General features: G+C 40.8%; 1 protein-coding gene across 4 annotated transcripts in view; it reads left to right on the forward strand.

Annotated features, from left to right (window-relative positions):
* The window catches only part of LOC106889728 (sodium channel protein type 5 subunit alpha-like), a 214,053-nt gene that overhangs the window by 75,130 nt on the left and 115,021 nt on the right, over positions 1-23,902 (forward strand). For all 4 annotated transcript variants that reach the window (XM_014945075.1, XM_014945076.1, XM_014945077.1 and 1 more), the window contains exons 8-10: positions 7,751-7,814; positions 20,602-20,743; positions 21,783-21,980. In XM_014945075.1, coding sequence (XP_014800561.1) covers positions 7,751-7,814; positions 20,602-20,743; positions 21,783-21,980 — 404 coding nt within the window. The remainder of the gene's footprint in view (positions 1-7,750; positions 7,815-20,601; positions 20,744-21,782; positions 21,981-23,902) is intronic.

Below are 23,902 nucleotides of genomic sequence, written 5' to 3' on the forward strand. Positions count from 1 at the left end.
ATTTCAGTTGGGTCTTCAAAGGAGGAACAGAAGCTGTACTCAGAAACTGTGATTTCTAAGCTGACTCTAACCTTTTCAGTCTTTCTGAACCGGAAACTTTCCTTTCCTTTGCACAGAAATGAGGAGGACTTCTACCCTGCAGCTCCACATATCCCACTGGCTTTCTGCTCTGTGGTGTGATGTAGGTGTGGAAAGTACAAGCTGGAACACCATTTTAATTAGAAGAAATTATTTTTTGAAGAAGTTTGCCTTCCTATGTTTTTTTATTAACTTTACAGGTGGAGCCCTTGCGAATGTTTGATTTGTCAGAGTAGCGTGCTGTGGAAGGGAGCAATGCATAAACCTGAAAGATATTGATAAATGGGAAAAAATGTAGAATGGAACAGCAGAAATGGTGAGAAGCTTGAAGAATTGACTTTGGAAGGAAGACATTGCAAAAATAGTCTAGAGGAATTTGTGTATTTCCTCACTTCTTGCTTACAGCAACTTTAAAACTAGGGTTAAGGCTGTGTGCTTTGAGCAGTGTAGGAGCCAGAGCATGGACTTGCAGGTGACACAGAAACTCATGTTGTTATAGGAGGTAAAAACAGGATGATGTATTTTCATCTTCCTAATGCTGTTGCGAACTTAAGCTTTGAGGGACCACTGATCATTAGGGTTGCTACCAAGCTTCTTGGTACCCCCAGAAAGGCAGGATCTCTGAGGATGTTGGAGAGATTGAATTACTTTGGGTTGATGTAAATGTAACTACGAGCTGGATTAGTGAACGCTATTTCCTGGGCTGTGTTTAGTGTAAGATCCATTTGCTGGTGATAGGGAAGAGCAGAGATTACCCCAGTACATAGTCGTGCTGTTTTGCTGTCTGGGCTCCATGTCACTTCTACAGACAATCATCAGTAGTCCCTACCACATAATAATGTAATGTGTATTTGTTATTAACCCCTTCCTGAAAACAAGTGAGGGAATTCATTAGAGGATTGTTTCCTCTTTGATGCTAGAGGTGTGTTAATGTCAATGCCAAGGAAGATGTGATTCATAGTAGATGAAGGTAAACCTCTACTGTTTTCCCATCTAACTGGCACAAGTGCTAGCTGCAGTGAGATTATGGTAGTGTGAGCTTCATCATCCCCATACACAGCCGGGGTGGTGGATTTGGGTCAAATCTTTACTGTTGCTGGTGCTTGAGCCACTTTGGCTGAAGGAGTTGGCATCATCTCACTGTACTTTGCAGGTAGACAAAACTCTGTAAGAAGGTAAGAAGCTGCTTGTGAGCACTGACTTTACAGGATTATTTCACTGAACTCAGCACCTGTAAAACTCAGGCACTGGGAAGACGACACTAACATATGGAATCATCATACACGTATTTAATAGCAACAGAATCAACTTAACACAAGTAATGCTATGTCAGCAGCATGGGAGATACAGGGTCTTAGTATGCATTTATAAGGCACAAATATGCATATGTTTTGGAGAAGATAGCATTTGGTTATTAAAAAACATATTTCTATAGGAGTTTTGACTGCTGACTACTGACAAGAAATACTTTGTATTATTGAAAAAGTCATGAGTTTGTTTGACAACGATGGAGTAAATAATGTGTGACTGACAAGAAACTGATATGAATACAGTGTTTTTCTGACCGTTTTTCAAAAAATCTTTTAATATGATCAAGTCGTTATCTTAATCTGGAAATTCCTGTAGAAAAGTTCCTAAAAGGCACTGTGTACACTAAAACTGACATCAACATTTTAGTAAAGCTGGTAGAAAAAAAATTAGAATTTCCTTCAGAAAGAATGGCATTTTCCATAAAGATTATGTACACACACATGCATGTGAATGTCATTGTTTCAGTTGATTTTACTTCAAAAAATGGGAAAAAAATCTAATCTGTAGGTTTTTAGTTTTGTTTTTCACTTTCATTTTCCTATATTGCTTGCCACGGACCTGCTGAACTTTTGCAGTGAAAAAACTGACAAAACAAAACAAAAATTAATTGTAATCTTCCAAGACAACAAAAAATTCATTGTGTTTTCAGGTGGTGTTGATCAGTTTGAGCAGTCTATGTTTCAGAGGGAAAATCCTACCGTAAATGAAGAAGGATTTTTATGCTCTTTGTCGATGCCAGAGTTAACTGCTGGAAAGCTGAGGCCATGGCTTAATATGATACCAAGGTGGTTTGTGCTTAAAAGCAAGAGTGATGACTGTTTGCTTCTTAAAGACCTCTGATTGCCTGGCGTCTTGATCGAAATCCAAACCAACTTGCTTTGAATGACAAATTGATTGTTGTGCGCATTTTTGATAATACAGCAATTTGTCTCCCTGGGTATAATACTCTAATCCCCCCTTCATTTATCAGTAGGGAATCAGCAATTCAGCTCTTCCTCAGGCTGAGGTTTGGCACGGTGGCAGTGACACTCGGGAGAGGAGAGCACCCGAGAGCCTGCAAACCCAGCAGAAGGGCTGGGAGCAGCAAATGCCAGGGGACAGCAGAGGAGAGCCAGATCCCCTGTCATGGGGTGAGCAACAGGAGAGTAACTGATTATTATAATTATTTGCAACCCCTTTTAGCAGGGAAGAACTAACTGGCAGTGCCATTTATTCCCAAGCATTCTCCCCTAATAATACCCTTAACACAGCCTGTTCCATCGCTTTTGTGAGGCATGTTTTTCATCTTCAAACTCAATTTCATTTATTAGAGACTTCACCGTTTGCGACACAGTGTGCACACAGCAAGTGCAGCAAGGACTCATTTTAATTATTATGTATTGCCAGGAGGTACGGTGTGTTTGTGCCGGTGGGCGAAAGGGCGAGGAGGGGGTGTTATCTATTTTGCTTCTGTGTCACGTATCACAACTGTAAGGTGATGGGGCTTTCTGAATTGCATTTTGCATTTGGAATCGGGACGTTTGCTGGCTGTCAGTGCTCTGTGCCAGCCACAGCTCAGGGGGAAAGTCTCCAAGCAGTGAGCACCCGTGTGGCTGCAATAAATAGTCTGAGATAACAGACACCTCTCTGAAGTTTTTGTTAGAAAGTCAGCCAGAGGACTCTACTCTGGGCAGTGACTAATGATATTTGAATGTTGCTCTTTATGCAAGGGTGATAATATATAGTGTTGGTTGTTTTTTTTTTTTTTAATTGAAAGGAATTTGTTGCAAGAGGACTCAAAATATAATTTCAGTTGGGTCTTCAAAGGAGGAACAGAAGCTGTACTCAGAAACTGTGATTTCTAAGCTGACTCTAACCTTTTCAGTCTTTCTGAACCGGAAAATTTCCTTTCCTTTGCACAGAAATGAGGAGGACTTCTACCCTGCAGCTCCACATATCCCACTGGCTTTCTGCTCTGTGGTGTGATGTAGGTGTGGAAAGTACAAGCTGGAACACCATTTTAATTAGAAGAAATTATTTTTTGAAGAAGTTTGCCTTCCTATGTTTTTTTATTAACTTTACAGGTGGAGCCCTTGCGAATGTTTGATTTGTCAGAGTAGCGTGCTGTGGAAGGGAGCAATGCATAAACCTGAAAGATATTGATAAATGGGAAAAAATGTAGAATGGAACAGCAGAAATGGTGAGAAGCTTGAAGAATTGACTTTGGAAGGAAGACATTGCAAAAATAGTCTAGAGGAATTTGTGTATTTCCTCACTTCTTGCTTACAGCAACTTTAAAACTAGGGTTAAGGCTGTGTGCTTTGAGCAGTGTAGGAGCCAGAGCATGGACTTGCAGGTGACACAGAAACTCATGTTGTTATAGGAGGTAAAAACAGGATGATGTATTTTCATCTTCCTAATGCTGTTGCGAACTTAAGCTTTGAGGGACCACTGATCATTAGGGTTGCTACCAAGCTTCTTGGTACCCCCAGAAAGGCAGGATCTCTGAGGATGTTGGAGAGATTGAATTACTTTGGGTTGATGTAAATGTAACTACGAGCTGGATTAGTGAACGCTATTTCCTGGGCTGTGTTTAGTGTAAGATCCATTTGCTGGTGATAGGGAAGAGCAGAGATTACCCCAGTACATAGTCGTGCTGTTTTGCTGTCTGGGCTCCATGTCACTTCTACAGACAATCATCAGTAGTCCCTACCACATAATAATGTAATGTGTATTTGTTATTAACCCCTTCCTGAAAACAAGTGAGGGAATTCATTAGAGGATTGTTTCCTCTTTGATGCTAGAGGTGTGTTAATGTCAATGCCAAGGAAGATGTGATTCATAGTAGATGAAGGTAAACCTCTACTGTTTTCCCATCTAACTGGCACAAGTGCTAGCTGCAGTGAGATTATGGTAGTGTGAGCTTCATCATCCCCATACACAGCCGGGGTGGTGGATTTGGGTCAAATCTTTACTGTTGCTGGTGCTTGAGCCACTTTGGCTGAAGGAGTTGGCATCATCTCACTGTACTTTGCAGGTAGACAAAACTCTGTAAGAAGGTAAGAAGCTGCTTGTGAGCACTGACTTTACAGGATTATTTCACTGAACTCAGCACCTGTAAAACTCAGGCACTGGGAAGACGACACTAACATATGGAATCATCATACACGTATTTAATAGCAACAGAATCAACTTAACACAAGTAATGCTATGTCAGCAGCATGGGAGATACAGGGTCTTAGTATGCATTTATAAGGCACAAATATGCATATGTTTTGGAGAAGATAGCATTTGGTTATTAAAAAACATATTTCTATAGGAGTTTTGACTGCTGACTACTGACAAGAAATATTTTGTATTATTGAAAAAGTCATGAGTTTGTTTGACAACGATGGAGTAAATAATGTGTGACTGACAAGAAACTGATATGAATACAGTGTTTTTCTGACCGTTTTTCAAAAAATCTTTTAATATGATCAAGTCGTTATCTTAATCTGGAAATTCCTGTAGAAAAGTTCCTAAAAGGCACTGTGTACACTAAAACTGACATCAACATTTTAGTAAAGCTGGTAGAAAAAAAATTAGAATTTCCTTCAGAAAGAATGGCATTTTCCATAAAGATTATGTACACACACATGCATGTGAATGTCATTGTTTCAGTTGATTTTACTTCAAAAAATGGGAAAAAAATCTAATCTGTAGGTTTTTAGTTTTGTTTTTCACTTTCATTTTCCTATATTGCTTGCCACGGACCTGCTGAACTTTTGCAGTGAAAAAACTGACAAAACAAAACAAAAATTAATTGTAATCTTCCAAGACAACAAAAAATTCATTGTGTTTTCAGGTGGTGTTGATCAGTTTGAGCAGTCTATGTTTCAGAGGGAAAATCCTACCGTAAATGAAGAAGGATTTTTATGCTCTTTGTCGATGCCAGAGTTAACTGCTGGAAAGCTGAGGCCATGGCTTAATATGATACCAAGGTGGTTTGTGCTTAAAAGCAAGAGTGATGACTGTTTGCTTCTTAAAGACCTCTGATTGCCTGGCGTCTTGATCGAAATCCAAACCAACTTGCTTTGAATGACAAATTGATTGTTGTGCGCATTTTTGATAATACAGCAATTTGTCTCCCTGGGTATAATACTCTAATCCCCCCTTCATTTATCAGTAGGGAATCAGCAATTCAGCTCTTCCTCAGGCTGAGGTTTGGCACGGTGGCAGTGACACTCGGTTGCCCAGTTACAGACTCTGTGGTGAAGATACCCCCTCCCAGCATCATCTCCGCGCTGGTTCCTCATCATGCATTTCAAAGTGCTCTTTGGCACCTGCCATATTGCTTGTTTTAGAAATGTAAATGCTTAAGTCAGCAACAGACAACAGAATTTTGTCTGTTCCTGAGATTTCTAATTTCTTGTTGGCACACAGTTTCCTTTTCCTCTTTACTACTCTGCTCTGACTCTGTTCTCATCTTCTAATTTGGATGGCCCTGAGGTGTTGGTTTGGGCTTCAGCCAGCACTGCGCTCCAGTCATCCCTTGAAGAAAATGGTCGATACACAATAAGAGTTCTATGGTCCTCTTGGTCTTAGCATATGCAGTATGAGAAGTTCCAATTCCCAGGGAGAAATGCACATTTGTGAAACTCAAGGTACCCCATGTGGTGACCATTTCACAGCAAGGTGCAGAACCTCTGGAGTTGCTTGTCCACCTCTTCTCTCATGGTTGTGCTGTATTTCCTCCATAGCCCAGAGTCTGATGGGTTTGTGGCACTAACTCTATGTATCCCAAATAAGACACCATCTGTCCTGATAAAAGCAGATGTCATTCACCAGCAGAAGTGGAGGGTGAAAAGAGATGGAAGACACGGCATCCTTCCCCCTTCTGTGGTGATCGATCACAGATCTTTAACCGTATTGAATAGCTGGGTGTTGCTGTCAGTCATGATCTTTCTATAGAAAGCCCACGTGTAAGACAAAGCAGAAAAGCACACAGTCTGAGCAGGATATAGACTCTGATAACTTGTGAACATCATCACGTGCCCTTGTAACCACAAGCTCATGGACAGTTATTCCCTCTTGGCATGCAACAGGGCAGGGCTTTTCCACTGCTCGCAGCTTACTGAGAAAGCCACAGCACATCTGTTCGGTGGCTTGTGCCATTGAGCATTCTTTGCATAGCCTGCCTGGATAAGCTGTCACTCTTGATTTTTAAAACATGTCACAACAGAGGGTTAGCCTAGAATGGAGAACCTCTTCTGAGCATCATCTGCAGAGGCCCCTGTGCTCACAAACAGCTGTGCAAGGCTGCCACCATCATGTCTTATGTCAACAGGAGATCGCATCCTCTGTACTGCAGCAAAGCACACTGGTGTGTCTACCCACTGTCAGTCAGCTTCTGGCCTCTGTTTTTCTATTATTATTTCTCTAGATCAATGCTTTTATTTGTTCGTCCACGCTGTCCATTCAGGTTTTAGAGATCCTCCTTAGAAGTTCTCTTTTCTTCAGACTCTCTGGGAAATCGGTTTTGTTTATCATTTTTAGAAGAAGTTGGCCTCCTGTTATGTTTCTCTCAATGTTAGACTTTGTTGGCTGGAGATAGAAGAGGGAGTGTGTACACAAAGGCTCTCATTAGCCTGGGGATGCTAATTTCCTTAAGCCTCATTGATAGTCAACCAGGGAATGATCCAGAGCACTTAAATTTAGCTTGCTCCTCTGAATCTCCCTCGAGAAGTGTCTGTCTCTCTACATTACCATTACAGATGACTGTGTTGATAAATATTTGTATTTATGAATGCTTCCTTGTTTGCTTGATCTTTAACAGGGTGCATTTTTTCTGTTTATTTTGCTTTATACTGTATGTTTTCTATGCTGAGCAGAATCCACCAGACTGGAGGAGTGGGCTGCTTTGTTAGCATTATTATGTTTTGACTTATAGGTGCTTGCATTTTTAACCTATGAGTCAAGGAATTTCTGTCACAAACTTCAATTAATATGTATCTTGTTGGTGTAGAGTGTAAAAGTTATGGGCACACTTATGGTTTGGTTTCACTCCATGGTGCTATTGCGAGTTCAGTAACAATGTTCTTGGTTAGAAAAGCCAGGGACATGGCTAGATGATGTTTCCTACAAACATTGCCCACAGCCCTGCTGCCACCTTATGAAACTGGTCAGATTGGGAATACAAACAGCAAGTGCCTAAAGGGCTTTGAAAAAATGTGTTTGTTTTTTCAATTTATAAAAGTTAAAATTTGCAAAACAAAGTAAAAACATGCCATTCATCTCCCAATTACTGTCCCACTTACATATGCTGGTTGGTGGGTGATATTTGTGAATGTTATCATTCCCAGAATGTACTTGTTAAAAAAACATTTCTCTGTTTCTGTTGCAGTGAACTATTTCATAAAAAATGGTACTGAAGATGTGTTACTGTGTGGCAATAGCACTGATGCTGGGTAAGTGCTTTAAAAATATCTTCACTTCTGGTTTGGTTTTGTTGCATTTTTTTTTCTGTCTTTCTTTTTGCTATATTTCCTTCAGTTCTGTCCGCTTCTCAACAGCATGAAGTAGATATTTCAACTTCCTTGTGTCAGTTGTAATAGGAGAGAGGATACTGACAATATTGTGCATAGTAATACAATTTTCTGAACTGCAGGAAAGAGGAGTTTGTGTGTGTCACTTATTCAGGTCTAAAATCTTTAAGAGCCTTATTACAGTTCTTTTTCAATATGTTTAAATTTCTCAGCAAAATAAACAGTGAAAACTAAGTAGCGCTTTGGCTGAGGGGAGAGTATTTTAAAGGAAATGAAGGAGGAATGGAAACAGAAAAGCTGGAGGGATTTAGACTGATGATGAATTCTTGGCTTTTCACAAAGGGAGACAACAATGCAACAAATGCTAGTCCCCAAAATAACGTGCTTTGGAGGTGGGAAGGTACTTGGTTTTGAGTTGTGATCTACATTTGTACATGATACGTTTATAGACTACGTGTGTTTCATGGTCTTATAGTATAAACAGTGAAGAGATCCAGAATAATTCCTGTGGTATACAACTTACTCTGCATGAAGGACTTTATTCATATCCCTACCATCTGTAGATGTTAACAGTTCTTCCTGCATCCAGTCCTCAGGGTCTAAGCGCTTTGTCTAAGAGTGTGATTTTACTTGACAGGTTCTCGTGATCTTGATGGAAATGGAAGAGTTCAGATGGGATGAAGAGAGATGGGATCTTGTGTGGGCAGAGGATATAACAGCCTACAATCTTTGCAGGGCTTATTAGGAGTTGTAGGACACGGAAGAAAAGACCTTAGAGTGGTGGGATGGATGAGCTTTTGATCTAAATATGTGAAAGTGTTTGAACCAGGCAGGTAGATGACGTAGGTCAAGTGAGGGAAGGGGGCGAGATGATCTACTTATGGAGGGACATGTTTTGAGTTCGTAGAACTAAATGTGAAAGGCTGAAAAAAAAAAAAAAAGAAAAAAAAAAAGGGTTTAAATCAAGAAGAACTTATGTGAAGAGAGGCATGTGTACCCAGGGAGAGAGCAGGAAGATGAAGGGAAGACAAAATCTAAACTTGCTTATGGAGAGGAGGATGAGAAAAGCTATGGGGTCCTGGAGAGAGATGCTTTACTTTCTGCTGCCACTGTCTGTGTCTGTATTAAATAAAACAAAGGGAAAGCTGAGGAGTCAGCCTTCCCTCTGCAAGTCTTGTATGTCTGATTTGTATTGCTAGTCTCAGTTAGACTGTAAGCTCCTTGGGCAGAGGGCCATGCTTTCCTCTTTGTTTGTTCCACGGAAGGTACAGTGTCAGCATTCATTAATTAAGTGCTCTGTTGATTGTAATACATTGCATTTATCCAGGCGCAGGCTGGACTCCAAGACTACTGGGATGTTTCCCGGGAATCCCAGGATTTGGCAATCTACCTATGCTGGTAGACTTCTGTCTTTGCTAGCCAATAGGCAACAGTATTGAGTGAAAAAATATTCAGTGCAGCAACAGTATTTCATGAAATACTATCTGCTGTTTTTCCTGGTGACCTAAAGCACTGTGGTGGCAGGCTGCTAAGGTCATGAGCAATGTCAAAAGGGTTGATTAGATTATGTGTAGTTTGTGAGGCCCAGTTTAGGGACTGCTGCTTTGGAATTGTCCAAATGGTGGGAAGTTAAACACCAATCCAATAACCATGGAGTATCTATGTATTAGTAGCTGGTATAGATCTAAGGCTTGGGTTCTAGCAAGGCATATTGGCAAAACCACCTGTATTTCCGTCCCTAGAAAGTCAATAGACTGCAGTGTGTCAGCAAAAAGCCATGACTGAAGAAAGCCTCCAATGAGGGCACTATAACCATGAGAGAGTCACAGCCTGAAACAGCCAGGGGAGAACTTCCAGCCCTTGTGTACGAAAAGGGGGAAACGCCACTTCCACACCTAGAATCCTTGAGCTTGTTTTGATAAATACATCAAAACTAGCAGTGTTTGTGCTGCTAAGGGAAACCCACTTTCCCTTTGTGTATCAGTCCTTTCTTCTTCATCCTCTTCCTGTTTTAGTTAAGTATTTAATAGCACTGGGTTAGATTTAGTTTTAAATGTCTTAAAATGGAGAATACATATTCTTACTTCCACTGTCTTTAGCTCAGAACTAGCAAGTATTGTCTCATCTGCTACGCTTTGCCCAGAGTTCCTGCCAGTCATCCATTAGTTTAAAGGCATGAAGGTAATTAGGAAGATGACCCTAAGTCCTCAGGGGACTTGCAAAGTCATGTATTCCCACCTGTTAAGACAGAGATACCATCATTTACAAGCTGGCATATCTAACAGAGTGGAATTTGTTTTCTCTTGTTCTTCAATGGTCAAAACCCAGAGCAAGTGTGTTCAATAATAAATCTGAATGTGTTACCCACAAAATCTGAATGTGTGGGCCCTTTTGGGATACACCACAGTATCAGGGGCGGTGAGTTAAGAGTGAGTGGATGCATCAGATTGTGATTCCTCCATCTATTCAAAATGAAATTTATGACAAGTGAGGATGATTAAGTTGGGAAGCCATCAAGACACCAGGAAGCGGGGTAGGGAAAGACAGTTGATAAGGCTGTGTCTGAGTGTTCACAACAGTTTTGGAGTGTGCTTCTGCTCCCAGTTTGGAGCTTGAATTTATTAGCCTCTGGGGTACACTGAGGACTCAAAGGAAATGCGGGGAAGGGTGGTGTCATGTGTGCACTCCTGCAGGGATTTGTTGTTAGAGTGAGGGATATCTGTGTTGTGGCCAGGATATTAAATCTCGAGGTAATTGACAAAGCCATTTTAGTGCATTTTCAAAAGCATGTTAATGACACTCTGAGGTTTGGCTGGTTGCTGTTATTATAGAAGAGTAAAAAAAAAAAAAAAAACTAAATAAATCTACTATAGCAATTATTAGGTGATGAGACTCAGATGGTCTGATGTAAGAGCGTGTAGTGATACAGACTGCAACCTGAGCTGGAGTAGCAGGCCAAAATCAGCAGGGAAATGATCATCAGTGTATGCTATATCACAGACAACCTAATTATCTCCAAGGTGGGGGCTTTATTACATTACTAGGAGGGACTGTTTTCTGAACAAGCACCCAAACTGCCAATAAAACAGGAGGTAATGGACCTAGCTAATATTGATTCTAGTTCAGAAGGGATTTGAATAGATGTATGTCACTCAGCAGCAGCAAACATGTCTCTGGTACTTTAACGGGCAACTGGAAGAAAAAAAACATTTCTTTATGTTTTTAGGTATGCTCAGGCAGCCTCAAGGAGATACTTTAAAAATTACATTGCAGAGACATGGTAGGAATACTGGGAAGATGCCATATTTCTTGTTTGCACAAGCCTGTGGGGTTGCCCACGTGATGCCTCAGAAACTTTCTGAAATTTCATTTTTTTCTTCATTTAATCAAATAGAACTTTTGTGTTGGTTATCATTCTGTTTATCCAACAGCTTTTTTCTCCTTGATGTACTGCTAGAATTTGCTTTGTATTTACAAGGAACAGAGAGTTCAATGGAAACAAGAAGTAATGTTTGGAATAGAAGGAAAATCAAATGATTGTGATCAAAGATGTTCTTTGGCTCAAAGTGAATGCTAGTGACGCGTGGTCGGTGTTTCACAACAAGCACATTCAGAGCACTACATTAATGGAAAAATCCTCTGCTCTGAGATGTGTGTCACAGATTGGTCAGACACTGGAAGCAGCTCTAACAGCAAGGCTCTGTTAACAGAAAAAAAAACCAGTGTATTTGCAGAATTATTCATGTTTCGAGATGTGTTTCGGGGTTAGATTTGGTTGTTCTTTTGGATGTGGCAGCTCTGGGATTTGTCCAAGTTGGTTCTCTTTGCAATTTCAGCTTCTTGTATTTGATTTCATTAAAATAAATTTAGAAAGCTCAGATAGATAGTCTGATTTTCAAAGGGATTAGAAATTCTATAAATTTGCTTTTCAATTTAATTCCCAGTGTAGTAGCTTATCCAATTTGAACACCTTGTTTTAGCCCTGAGGAAGGTCCAGTATATACCCGACACAATGATCAGATTTTACCGGATCTTAGCTAGGAGCAGAGGCCGAAAACTCCTCTAGCCTTAGTGAAATCCAGTTTTAGCATCAAGTGGACTGTGTTTTGCAAGGGCTGCAGAAGAGCAGGTGATAGCAAGTAGCACTGCACACAGCCTGTAATCAGGCATCACTGGCCTTTTGAAGCCATCTACCCTATTGTATGAAAGAGGCCCTTGATGCCAAAATTACCACATACCCACAGATGACTATTTACAGTGACAGTGCCAAAGGGAAGACCTGTAGCTGGATGCAGTACTTTAGGGTATGCTCAGGGACCTACTGCAAGAACAAACTCCAGCACACTTTGCTTGCCCCAACCAGCCTGGCCTTGAACACCTCCAGGGATGGAGCATCCACAGCTTCTCTGGGCAATCTGTTCCAGAGCCTCACCACCCTCACAGTAAAGAATTTCTTCCTAATACCAAATCTAAGTCTACCGTCTTTCTGTTTAAAACCGTTACCCCTCATCCAATCACTACTGCAGAATCCCGTGCTTCCGCACAGACTAAAGACTTACAGGGGCTTCAGTGGCGTGGAGTTATCTGTCCATGAAAAAGGAAGATACATTTCAAGTCTAAAGCATTTCCACTTTTATCCTGTTGTAAGTTCACAGGGATATATTTTCTGCTGTGCTTGTGCTGCTGTTTTTTTCTTCCCCTTCTGCCTGAAGGTTTGGAAGAGCAATAGAAACAACAAGGAAATTTGTCCATTAGGAGAAAGAGAAACAGGCAAGATGCTATCAATGTACAAAGTAAACAAGCAGGAAAAAAAGAGAAACTTATCTTCTTTCTTTTCACTTTTCCACTTGCAACTACAACATAGAGCTGGGCTTTCAGAAAATTGTGCATGTTTTAAGTCAGTTGTGTCCCTTTTGGTTCCCAAGGTCAGACTGCTTAATTTTTTTTTTCCCCTTTCACATGTTATGTTCTGTGTATTCAGCTCGTGGGCAGGAATACTCTACAAGATCATCCTGACAAGGAAAGCACATTTGCATCATGTCTGTACTGATATTACCAAAAAGACTAGTGAACAGGAAGGAAAAGCAGCCAGTAAAGCTACTTCAGGATGCAACAGGAAAACACCTTTGGCAACAGCATCCTAGTAACTGTTGCTATAGAAACTTTAGCTACCTTTATCCTCACTATGACCTTGATTTTTCTTAACAGGGTACATTAATATAATGTACAGCGTGGGGTGAGATTGTATATAGTTTGGTAAATTCTGCTGTCACGAAGCTTATTACATATAAGGGATGAAGGGAGCACCATGCAGAGTAGCACTCCACAAAGTTTTTGAGTGAGTTTTCACTCTTTCTAAAGTATCATCAAAAAAACCACCTTGTTTCCTTTTGTGTTGTGGTATTTTACTAAGGTAATTAATACCAACATGTAAAATTGCATCATCTGCCTGTTTTCACAGTCACCATGAGTACCGACAGTAACATTTTTGTGGTAGGTTCTCCACGCCACCGCACTCCTTGTGGCATGTACAGCGATGCAACACTTTGATCTCTCCGAGTTGTAATAACATTCCTTTGCCTTTATGCACCCTCCAAATGGTGATTTAAAGTCCCTTGCAAAAGCTTATCACTCCCCTCAAGGGTAGAGAAGAAACATGCACCATACTGAGGAGCAGAGCTGCTATCAGATGCTTCCACCAGTGCTACTTTGCACAGCCCAGCACTGCAGCTCCCACCAAGCCCTCGGCAGGCAGAGAGGCTGGAACAATGTGTATGTCCGCCAGAAGAACGTGTCAAACAGCATGATCTCCCACAGTTCTTTGTCCCCTGACTACAAGCAAACATACCCAGTAACACAACCCCAGCTGTGCTGGAAACTGGGGAACTGCAGCAGAGTGCGGTTCTTTTATTCTGCTGCTGGCAGTCAGGACCATTGAAGCTCTAGGTTACCTGAACTTAAATATTTTTATTATTATTATTAATTATTATTATTATCATTATTATCATTATTACTACTGCTTGTCTTAATATAAGGCAGCCCCAGATTCAGGCCATGTTGTGTTGGATGTTGGACAAATAGGGTGAGAAGAGCCCCCTTGACTTGGCAAGTTTGCATTTCAGAGGTACAATCCATGGATAGATTGGGGTAAAGATGGTGCTTGGGTGTCTCAGTTGCATATATGTCCTCCTGGGAGGTGACAGGAATGGGCAAGGTCAGGAGAAAAAACCTGTTGCAGGTGATGTCTACACCAGCCAGCTCTGTCAGGCACATCGTGTGACAATGTGTGTTTAACTCGCTGTATGAATGGGTCCATCTCAGAAAATGGGATCCTGGGGAGCTTTGGAGGGGTGGGTGCCCAGCGGGACTGGGGTGTTCATAACACTCACCAGATTCAGCCTGAGGGGGTGCAGCTGGCTGATGGGTGGGAAAGGCAGTAAAGGCAGTGAGGAAGGAATACAGTTCCCAAACGTGACTTCTTCAGATGTCACCAAAGTTAGGATATTTTGGAAAGAATGAAGTGTGTTTAAACTACCAGAGTGTCCCAGTTTGAGGGGACACTCAGTAGTCCCCTCAAATTGCTAGTACCCCAATTGCACCCTGATTAGTAAGCAAAATTAACTTACTTATTACCACCATTCAGACTACGCAGCATACCTTACATGAGTTTAACTAGGTTCTGATGTAAATCTCATAAACTTTCCCATCTAGTCTGGCTTGATTACAGTGACATGAGAATGAGGTCATGGTGAGAAAACTTCTCACTTGAGTATGAGAAAAACCACAAGGAAAATATATCACCTGAAAATGCTGCAGGGGCCATGGCCATACCTTTATGTATCATCCAGGCTTAGGGGCAGCAATACCTGTCCCCATTCCCAGGGATCAGTTGCGTATTTGGAAGATCATGTCTCTGGTTAAACAGCAGCAGTAGGGATTAAATCCAAATCCACTCAATTCTTAAGGATGGGTAATATTACCTCTTACTCAAAGTTTTAATAAGCTCATCAGCCACATGAGAGAAGCAGACTGACTATGTGCTACAGTCTTCATTAAGGACTAATCTGTCATTATGTTTATGATGATAAATTATTGCTCTACATTTTTTTTTTGATGAGTTGGAAGATCTGGTGTCTGGCCACTGGGTTGAGTGAGAGGAAATGAGAGTTTGCTTACCTTGCTGCAGCATGAAGACTAAAAAAGCCACATTGCAGCAGGTGGGGTTCTTCCTCTCGCTGCCTGCGTGTGTGTGTGGAAAGGTCTGATAACCCAGACAGAAACCAGTGGTTTTCCATCTGCCTGAACAAGTAGCCAGTGGGGCTACTGGCTGGGGGAGCTGAAATGTTTTTTGTGGATGCAATACTGGGGGATGCTCAGGTCAGTGGGTGCTCTGAGCTTGTAAGCAAGCCTGCTCATGAGCATCTCCTACCCTTCACTCCTCCAGTTTCAGCTCCTGATCAATGTTGGCTCTTTATTCTGAGCTCTTCTTATTTTTAATTATATTTTTTTTTCTGTGGCGTTTGGTTGGATTTGCTTACACTTCCTTCCTTTTGCACCATTGGCACCTCTTGCTTTAAAAAATGCCCTTCAAATGCTCTCTGACCCCTTAGATGCCTGGAGTGAGAACTGCTGGGAGCTCCTACTCAGACCTGTCCAGCCTGAAGTGTGCCTCTGCGAGTACAGTCTTGGCTCTTAAATGGTAATTAATGGGGAACTCTAAGTTCCCCATTAATCTCTAGCCATGATTGGTCTTTAATATAACAAAACAACAAAGAGCAGAGGAAGGAGAGTGACTGAGCACCCACTGACAGCAATGCCCAGCTTTTGCTGGGGTGCTGCTGCTTTTCAGCGCCTTTCTCCTACAGGCCCTGTTGCCCTTACTGTATATATTTTTAAAAGTACTGCCCTGTTTCAGGATGGGTAGTTTTATCTTGTCAGGTAGGAGCAAATGTTAGTCTCAGGATATTTATCTGTTCCTGCCCCACCACTGCACAGCATGCTCCGCTTCTTTGGCTGCTGATTTCCTCCCTCAAAGCCAAGACAATGAGAAAACATGGAAAGTGCAGAGACAAACACTCAGGCCTGTGACCTAAAGGAGATATAAGCCTCTCCTTTGTGGACTAAGGACTTTATCATGAAGAGGCAGATTGAGGAAAAGTGTACTGTGCACACCAAGCAGCCTTGGAGGCCATGGGCACCACATGACCTGCCAGGCTTTGAAACCCCACCATGCTCACCAGGGTGGTTTCCATTCCTCTGGAATTACCCACGTGTTGAAGACATCAGTTCTAAACAGTTCAGCACTCTTGGGCTTAAACTGTGACCTAAGCAGGAACACTAAGAGGCCCTTACCACAACATGGTTTTGTTTTTTTAATTTTTGGTGTGTCTGTGGTATGCACTTTGTCTTCCATTATTGCTTCTTTCATAAGCACTTTGGTATAGCAAGCCATAGTGTGTGTCTTTGCAACCTAAACCAGACATCATAGCTGACATTAGCAGCTGTTTGATGCTAACTCCTGGTAACACATGGACAACCCTCCCCGTATTTTCAGGGTCTGAATGTTACAATCCAACACATGGTTGCTTTACAAATCTTCTTTTATTGCACAACCCTATTGGCTACCACAGTCTGGATCAGCAGGTTACTTGGCTTGCCCAGATTAAACTCTCGAGCCAGAGCATTTTGTAATTATGCCCCTCAGCTACAACTCTCTGGCATTCCCAATCTGTGTTATTTAAAACAAAGCTGTTTCAAATGTTCTTTAATTTCCTGTGCCAATGCCAGTTTACAATGGTGATTACAGCCTGATGGATAGGTAGGTAGACTGATGCTTTTCACTTTTCTGGATCAATGACACTAATTTTACTGTGATCAATTGAACAGCATCCTGTGAGGCTCCTGTGGAGGATGTTATATTTATGTAGCTTGTTGTTGTTGCCCATCCCTGTGCATCAGAGAGTGCAATCCTGTGAAATGCTTCCCCGAGGTAAAAGAAACTGAAGAGTTTGCTAAAAAATCTGAAGGGGAATGCTTAATATTATACATCTAAAATGCTTCAGCAAAATCTCAAGACTCCTTAAAAAAAAATCTTCAGAGGAAATGGTGTCAGTTGCACAATAATATTCTCATGTGAGAATCTTACACCTAAATTTCTGTAGAGTGTTTTTATGGGAAACAGCATTTTGTTTTCCTCTCAGTGTTTTTAACACGTTCCCACACCCCGTGGGTTAGCACTCTGTCAGCTACAAAAGAGGGTGAGCAAGAATAAGGAGTAAGATATTTTGTCTCAAGTGTCTAGCCTCTATAAGAAGGATTTGAACTAACATTAATAGCATTTCTGAGCTGGAGTTCATGCTTTTTGTGGCGATGACACCCTTTTTGAATGCTCTTACACCTGAACATAATATTAGAGAACCATGTACACACACTGTGAAGTCAGACAGATCTTTTCACACCAGCAATCTATTGCTGAGTGGAAAAGGTTTGAGAGACACATAAAGACAGAATGAAACATGAAAAAAATGCTACCTGTATTATAAACAGAAAATATAAGTCTGAGGAACCATTGCTTACTTTCAGTCAGAGGAGTTGCATCTCTGTGCCCTAGGGCTTTCCAAGTAGTTGTGGTAAACTGCTGTGAGTAGATGCTCAAAAGTTGTTCAGCATCAAAAAAGACTTTCCCCAAGAAGCATCATTGGCAGTGAACCTGAGTGACTTTGTAGCCTTTAATCTGGTGGTGCTGAGAGGTTCCTATGAAAATACATTTAAGTGCAATGCTCCTAATGTTTCCTTTCTTTCAGAATCTCTTGTTCAAAATGGTGAAGAGATTAAGAGGAAAGTCTTTCTCTCATTGAAATTACTGGCAAAACTTCCATTTTGCCTAAAATTTTAGGCAGTTTATTCTAGATGAAACCTAATTTCCAACCACCTGCCCTGCCTAAGCTTAAATTCACTGCTAGAGTAGTCAGCATCAGGTTTCTCACAGCTGTATTCAGATGTATTAGCCCTTAGTAACATCGTTAAAATATGAGTGATGAGACCAGTTCAATGGAACCACTTGGGACTGGTCTTTCATGGAAGACTAGGGAAAGGTTGGCCACCTCTGGACATGATCACTTAGTTTTCAGCCAAGCACAGTGTGTGAATGTAGTCATTTTCTCATGGCAAAAGTAATGAGCTTTACAAAAATTTTCATGCCCTGTCTGGACGCAATGTCTTAGCACAAGCGAGGAGAAAGGGTTTCCTTCTCAGGAACCCAGAGGATCCACTTCTCAGAGTCCATGAAAAGTGTCAGCAGCACATCATGGGCAATGGAGGCTGCCTGCAGCAGCAGATCAGAAGCAGAAATCTCATGTCTCTATGGCAGAGAGTGACAGCAGATGGTGCCTTTGGGAGAGAGGAGATTTAATGAAAAGGCTGCCTCAAAAAAGGACATGGATATACAAGAGAGATTCAGTATGCATTTGCATATTTTAGGGGAAAAAACCTGAGATTTCTGCATTTTGTTCTCTTCTAGCTCAGTAATGTTAGTGTAATTTTTATTCAAATGTGGCTTTTACCAGGAAACAATAGGTAGTCAAAGTAGGAAAGGCAAAGGAGGCATTTCTAGGCTGGTAAGGAAAAAACTAGAAGCTTCTTTCTTTTTCTTTCTTTGTGAGATGTAGTTACTATCATCTAAATTCTCAACTGATATAAACTAATTTGGGTCTACCTAAGGTGACAGAATCACTTACTATATTCTCACCTTTGTGTTCAATTTAATTCATTAAACATCAACTGTCCTTTTTCATTTTTTATTGCTTTTTCTGAAGACTAATGCACACAAGGATATGCACGCATTTTGCAATGCTTCAGCACTCCTTTTTTCAGTGTTTAAAGCGGACTTACTTAAGAATTTGTGCTTGACTAATGATATTAAATTAAGCTTCTTAAATTGTTGCTGAATGTCTAATGTTGGTGGCTGACACCATAGATTTGTATAACTTCAAAATCTATAGCAATGTATTCTCGTCTCCACATTCAATACAGGGTTGCTATCCTGTGCTGCAGAGATTTGATTTGTATCAGTAAAAAACTGATATTTAGAAAAAAAAAAAATCCTTGATTTTTATACTGAGACATACTCTGCTTTCTCAGGAGTCAGTTTATTTTTTGTGTGGCATTTTAAAAATTACTTTTCATTATATTTATTACTGCTTTGCATTTTGATTTGTGGCAGTATTCTGGTTTGATATAAAATAGTGGTGGTTGAAAGACTCTATGGGTTTTTGCTGGGAGAAAAAAAGCTAAAAGTGTGTGTATTTGGACATGACTGGTGAAGTGGCTAAAATGGCTGGATAATACAATAATCATCCTATCCAAAGGCAGAAAAATGTTGATTCCTCCATCTGAGAGGCAGAACATCAAGCTCACTGTCTGCCAGGATGGAGGGTATTGCTCTATTATGAGAACACTGCCTGGAAGTTGGTCTCCTTCAATGACTCTGATCCCAGACAAAGGGCTTTCACAATCCCTCTTGTTCCAACCATCCCTAGTTGTGTCAGCTAGAATTTGCACCAAATCATAACAGGTACATCTCAATCTGAAGCATGAGGAGAACAGAGATATCTGGCACTACCGCCAGTTCTGCTGAGATCCGCACCTCCTTATAGTTAGATGGTTCCCACCTAATAAATTCCCAAAAACTGTAAGGCTCCAGGACACTGGCAACATCCTTGACCTCATATTCTCTTCCTATGACACGTATAGCAGTAAGTCTTTGCATATTGTTCTGTGTCTTCAGTTTCTGATGGGGCATGTCTTATATTTGGAAAGCAGCTTGTGATATGCAAGAGGTATGTGGGATATTTTCACTAATCATATCACACCATTCCGGGAGAGAGGGAGGCCCACTGACATGGGATCTCTTCTACCTTGGGTTTCACCTGATGATGAGATTCAGTACTTACATAGTGAGTACTCACATACAGTTTTCTGGCCTATGGGGCTAGAAAATGATTGTAGAGAGTCTCAAAGTTTAATGAGAGCCAGTGAAATTCATGCTGTCTGCCTGCCATTTAATACATGGACCTGCAAGACACAAAAGGAAAACATTTTCCTGGCAGAAACGAAAAAAATGTCATGACCCCAGACTATGGCAGTGAGTGGAACAAAGGGCTGGGTTTCTTAGATTAAAGATTCAGTCCTTGCAGGGGGTGAGTGCGAGGTCAGGCGCAGTAGGCAATCAGGAAGGTGCTCGGATGGCACACACTGATGTCATCCAGCCAGTGTCAGGCTACGTAACCGGAAAAGCAGGTTCACCATCACAGTATTACCCACAACTGTAATAAAAGACACCAAGTGTATCATCCTTAATTAGGAATAAGTGCCAAGAGAAATCATATTTAAGCACTAAAGTCCTGGTCGGGCACCTAGTTCCAGTCTGTTCCAAATATCTGAAATGCTGAGCACCCATTTGCCATTGCAGCTAGAGCTATGGTTGCCATTTCCCAGTTTACCCTTTTGGAGGAAAAATAAGATTGCAAAGATCTTTGGTGTTATGAAGTTAGCATCCACCTGTCTCCTGCATTTTCACCCATTGAAGGAATTTACCTTTGAGGGTCTGTGCTCTTAACCAGGCACATTCAATATGTTTCCTTGGAAATCAGTTTCTCCATGCTGAAGCCATCCGTGATGCATTTAATGTATTGCCTTTCATGTTTTGCAGCACATGTCCTGAAGGATACATATGTCTGAAGGCTGGGGAGAATCCTGACCATGGCTACACAAGCTTTGATACTTTTGGCTGGGCCTTTCTCTCTCTATTCCGTCTTATGACTCAAGATTATTGGGAACGTCTCTATCAACAGGTATGAGACTGTTTCATTGCTTTAAAAAATATGAACCAAACACGGCATCTTGTTACAGTTAAATATCCACTGGGTAATTTACCTGAATCTAAACGAAGTTCACCACTTTGAAAGGTCATCAAGTCACCATTTAATGATTTTTTTGGTGGCTCATGTAACATGAACTAATCTTTGAGTCTAGCTCAAAAAAAGGACGAGAGAAACGCCTGTATACTTGACATATCTGGTTTTGCAAGGCATGATAATGAAGGCAAATTCAGCAGATGGCAAGACTAACAAGTACCTTTCAGTTTTCCTTGCTGCAAACCTGCAAAGTTTTCATCATGGACCCCTGAGAGCCAGAGTCAACTTACAGTTGCATGCAAGGTGGTCTGCTAGTAAATGCTCATTTTAGCATGCATTTCCTGAAATGAAAGCAAACTCTGAAAAATTAGATGTGATAGTTTGGTATTGAATTACATGCTCTGTGCATGAAGCCACTGAAGATTAACTTCTGCATCTCAAAATTGCCAAAACCAAGCCACTATTGCTGAAACAGAGGAGAAGGAAAGAAAGTTTCGGGAAGCCATGGAGGTGTTAAAGATACTTCTAGTATCTTTTTCTCCCCACTGCTTGTAAAGGACCTAGACTGTAGACATCTGAAGGGATACAGTATGAATCTGCTTGGAAAGTTTCTATGCACTGGACAAAAACAGATTGAGTTGTGTGGGGGAAGCTTTCACTGCAGCTGATTATAAGATTATCCATTCTCAAAGAAAACCAGCAGAGATGCTTGGTAAAGAAGGAAAGCATTCTTCTTTTAAAAATGAATTCTACTGCAAGGCACGCAATTTTTGAGCAAGGTATAAAAATTTATTTGTGTGAAGATTATTTCCTTGCACGTGGTTGTTGTTTGTTGTCAAAAGGACTCTGGGCTAGTAACAAAGGCTGAATTCAATTATATTGTAAATCTAAGTTTTTTTAAAAAAATAATTAATTTCTTTTTCCTTTTAAAAAACATTGTAAACAAGTGTTAGTGATTTTATTTTCATGCTTACAGACTCTCAGATCTGCTGGGAAGATCTACATGCTTTTTTTTATGCTGGTCATCTTTCTGGGCTCATTTTATCTGGTCAACCTTATTCTGGCTGTCGTGGCCATGGCGTATGAAGAGCAGAACCAAGCCACTATTGCTGAAACAGAGGAGAAGGAAAGAAAGTTTCGGGAAGCCATGGAGATGTTAAAGAAAGAGCAGGAGGTCAGTAAACTATGTGACATGAGTAGCCTTGGGTAACTTGAACAGATGGTACTTTGAAATTCATGTTCTCTTTATTTTACGTCTACGGCATAATCAAAGTAAGAGTTTGCTTGAAAGCAGCCTAATATTTATTGTCCTGGACAGAGTTATTACAATACTTTCTAAAAGAAAAATGGTGACTCTTCCTATTAGGATTTGGGCCATTTAGGATTTACATATCCAGAGTTGTGCTGGTTTAACTGTACCACATATGGCAGCAGAGGAAATTATATGGGTTGGCATGTATGACATTTTAATGATGACATAACTACATCTGCATTTGAGCACAAAACAGCTATTTGGTAGCCCAGCTGAACATTATTCCACCACCACTTCAGCTTGTGTTCATTTTCTCACTGTCTTATTCAAATTGCCATGAATATCCAACTCTCTAATAAAGAAGATAAAGATGTAGGATAACCTGTTTGTTGCACATGCAGCTTCATTCCTGAACAAGTAAACGAGCAGATCTTGAGGTTAAGATTTGCAAATTATACAAAGGATATGGATTTAATGTTATGTCGTAAATTTAAACAAAACAGGGAGGCCAAATGCTGGATGTAGCCATATAGCCTTAATAGCACTAGTTAATTTGCCTGTGGTTTGTGTGGGGTAGAAAGCCTTTATTAAACAGCCAAAGAGAACATTTTAGGTGCTATGAACAAGAAGACAATAAGAAAATTAGTCTGAAATTAGTCTGAAATCACACGTAGCACTGTAGTTGAGAGAAATAAATCCTTGATACACAATATAAACTAATATACATAATTTTCTTTCGGGTACATCTGGCTTCAGGGTCTAATTCAAAGCCCATTCAAATCCTTGGAAAGAAAATAGAAAATAAAATTCACCCTTGACAAAGTGCTAGTAGAGGCTTATACATCGTTTAAGTCCTTTTAAAGATCCTCTTTGCTGGTTTAAGTAATAGGTAAATGCAATTTAGTCCGTGTACAGGCATTTTAAAAAGAGTAACTTTCTGCCATAACCTAAGGGAGCAAACTGAGCTCCAACTTGTACCTATTTTATACAAATTTTCATGTATTTTGACTCCAGCTGAGCTCTTCCTAATAAGAGTCAACTTTGGTGCCCCAGCTATAATTAAAGATATTTAAGAATTTCCTTTTGAACACTTTGATTTTAGTTAAGCTGTATGTACACACACACACAAAAAAGGAACATTAAGCCCTGAAAGTCAGAATGTGTCAAAATGAAGGTTTCTCATGAAAACCTAAATTGTTGCCATTTGTCTATATGCTTTATAACATAGTCTTTTCTTCAGCCAGCCATGTCTCATTTTTCCTGTGCCCTGTTCAGTACAAAGGGTGGACAGTGCATGACTCAAGCGCAGCTCTTCGCTTTCTCATCATTTGTTCTGTAGCCTTAGGCCACCTCGGGCAGACTTCCCGACTCAGGCATTCAAAGATTGCTTCAAAGACAAAAATGACTAACGTCCTCAGAGGTTTTTCAGTGCCTCTTGTCACTACTTAGACTCCGTGTGCTTCAAAAAAACTCATTTGTATTTGCAGTACTCCTGGAGAATTACCTTAATCTTATAGAAAGGAAACTTAGGAGCAGAGCAATTGGAGTCCATCGTGTTCATCAGTGAAACCCAGTCATTCTGGAAATCAACCCCCAACATTTCAAATTAGACATCTGGAAAAAGAGGCTCAGGAAAGTGAATTGGGTGGCTGCACCGTGTAGCCTTCAGATGTCCTTCTCGAGTGTCTTGCCCCAGTCAGAGCTACTCAGTTTTAATCTTGCTCTCCAAGCCTTCATCAATATTTTTGTTCTGACTTTCTCACCGTACCGCTACGTTCTTGTGGTCCATAATACCCATGCCAAGGCTCATATGAGCTAGGCTTTTCTCCCACCCTTCACCCATC

The sequence above is a fragment of the Calidris pugnax genome, unplaced genomic scaffold (genome assembly GCF_001431845.1).
Source record: "Calidris pugnax isolate Ruff unplaced genomic scaffold, ASM143184v1 scaffold54, whole genome shotgun sequence".
NCBI lineage: Eukaryota > Metazoa > Chordata > Aves > Charadriiformes > Scolopacidae > Calidris > Calidris pugnax.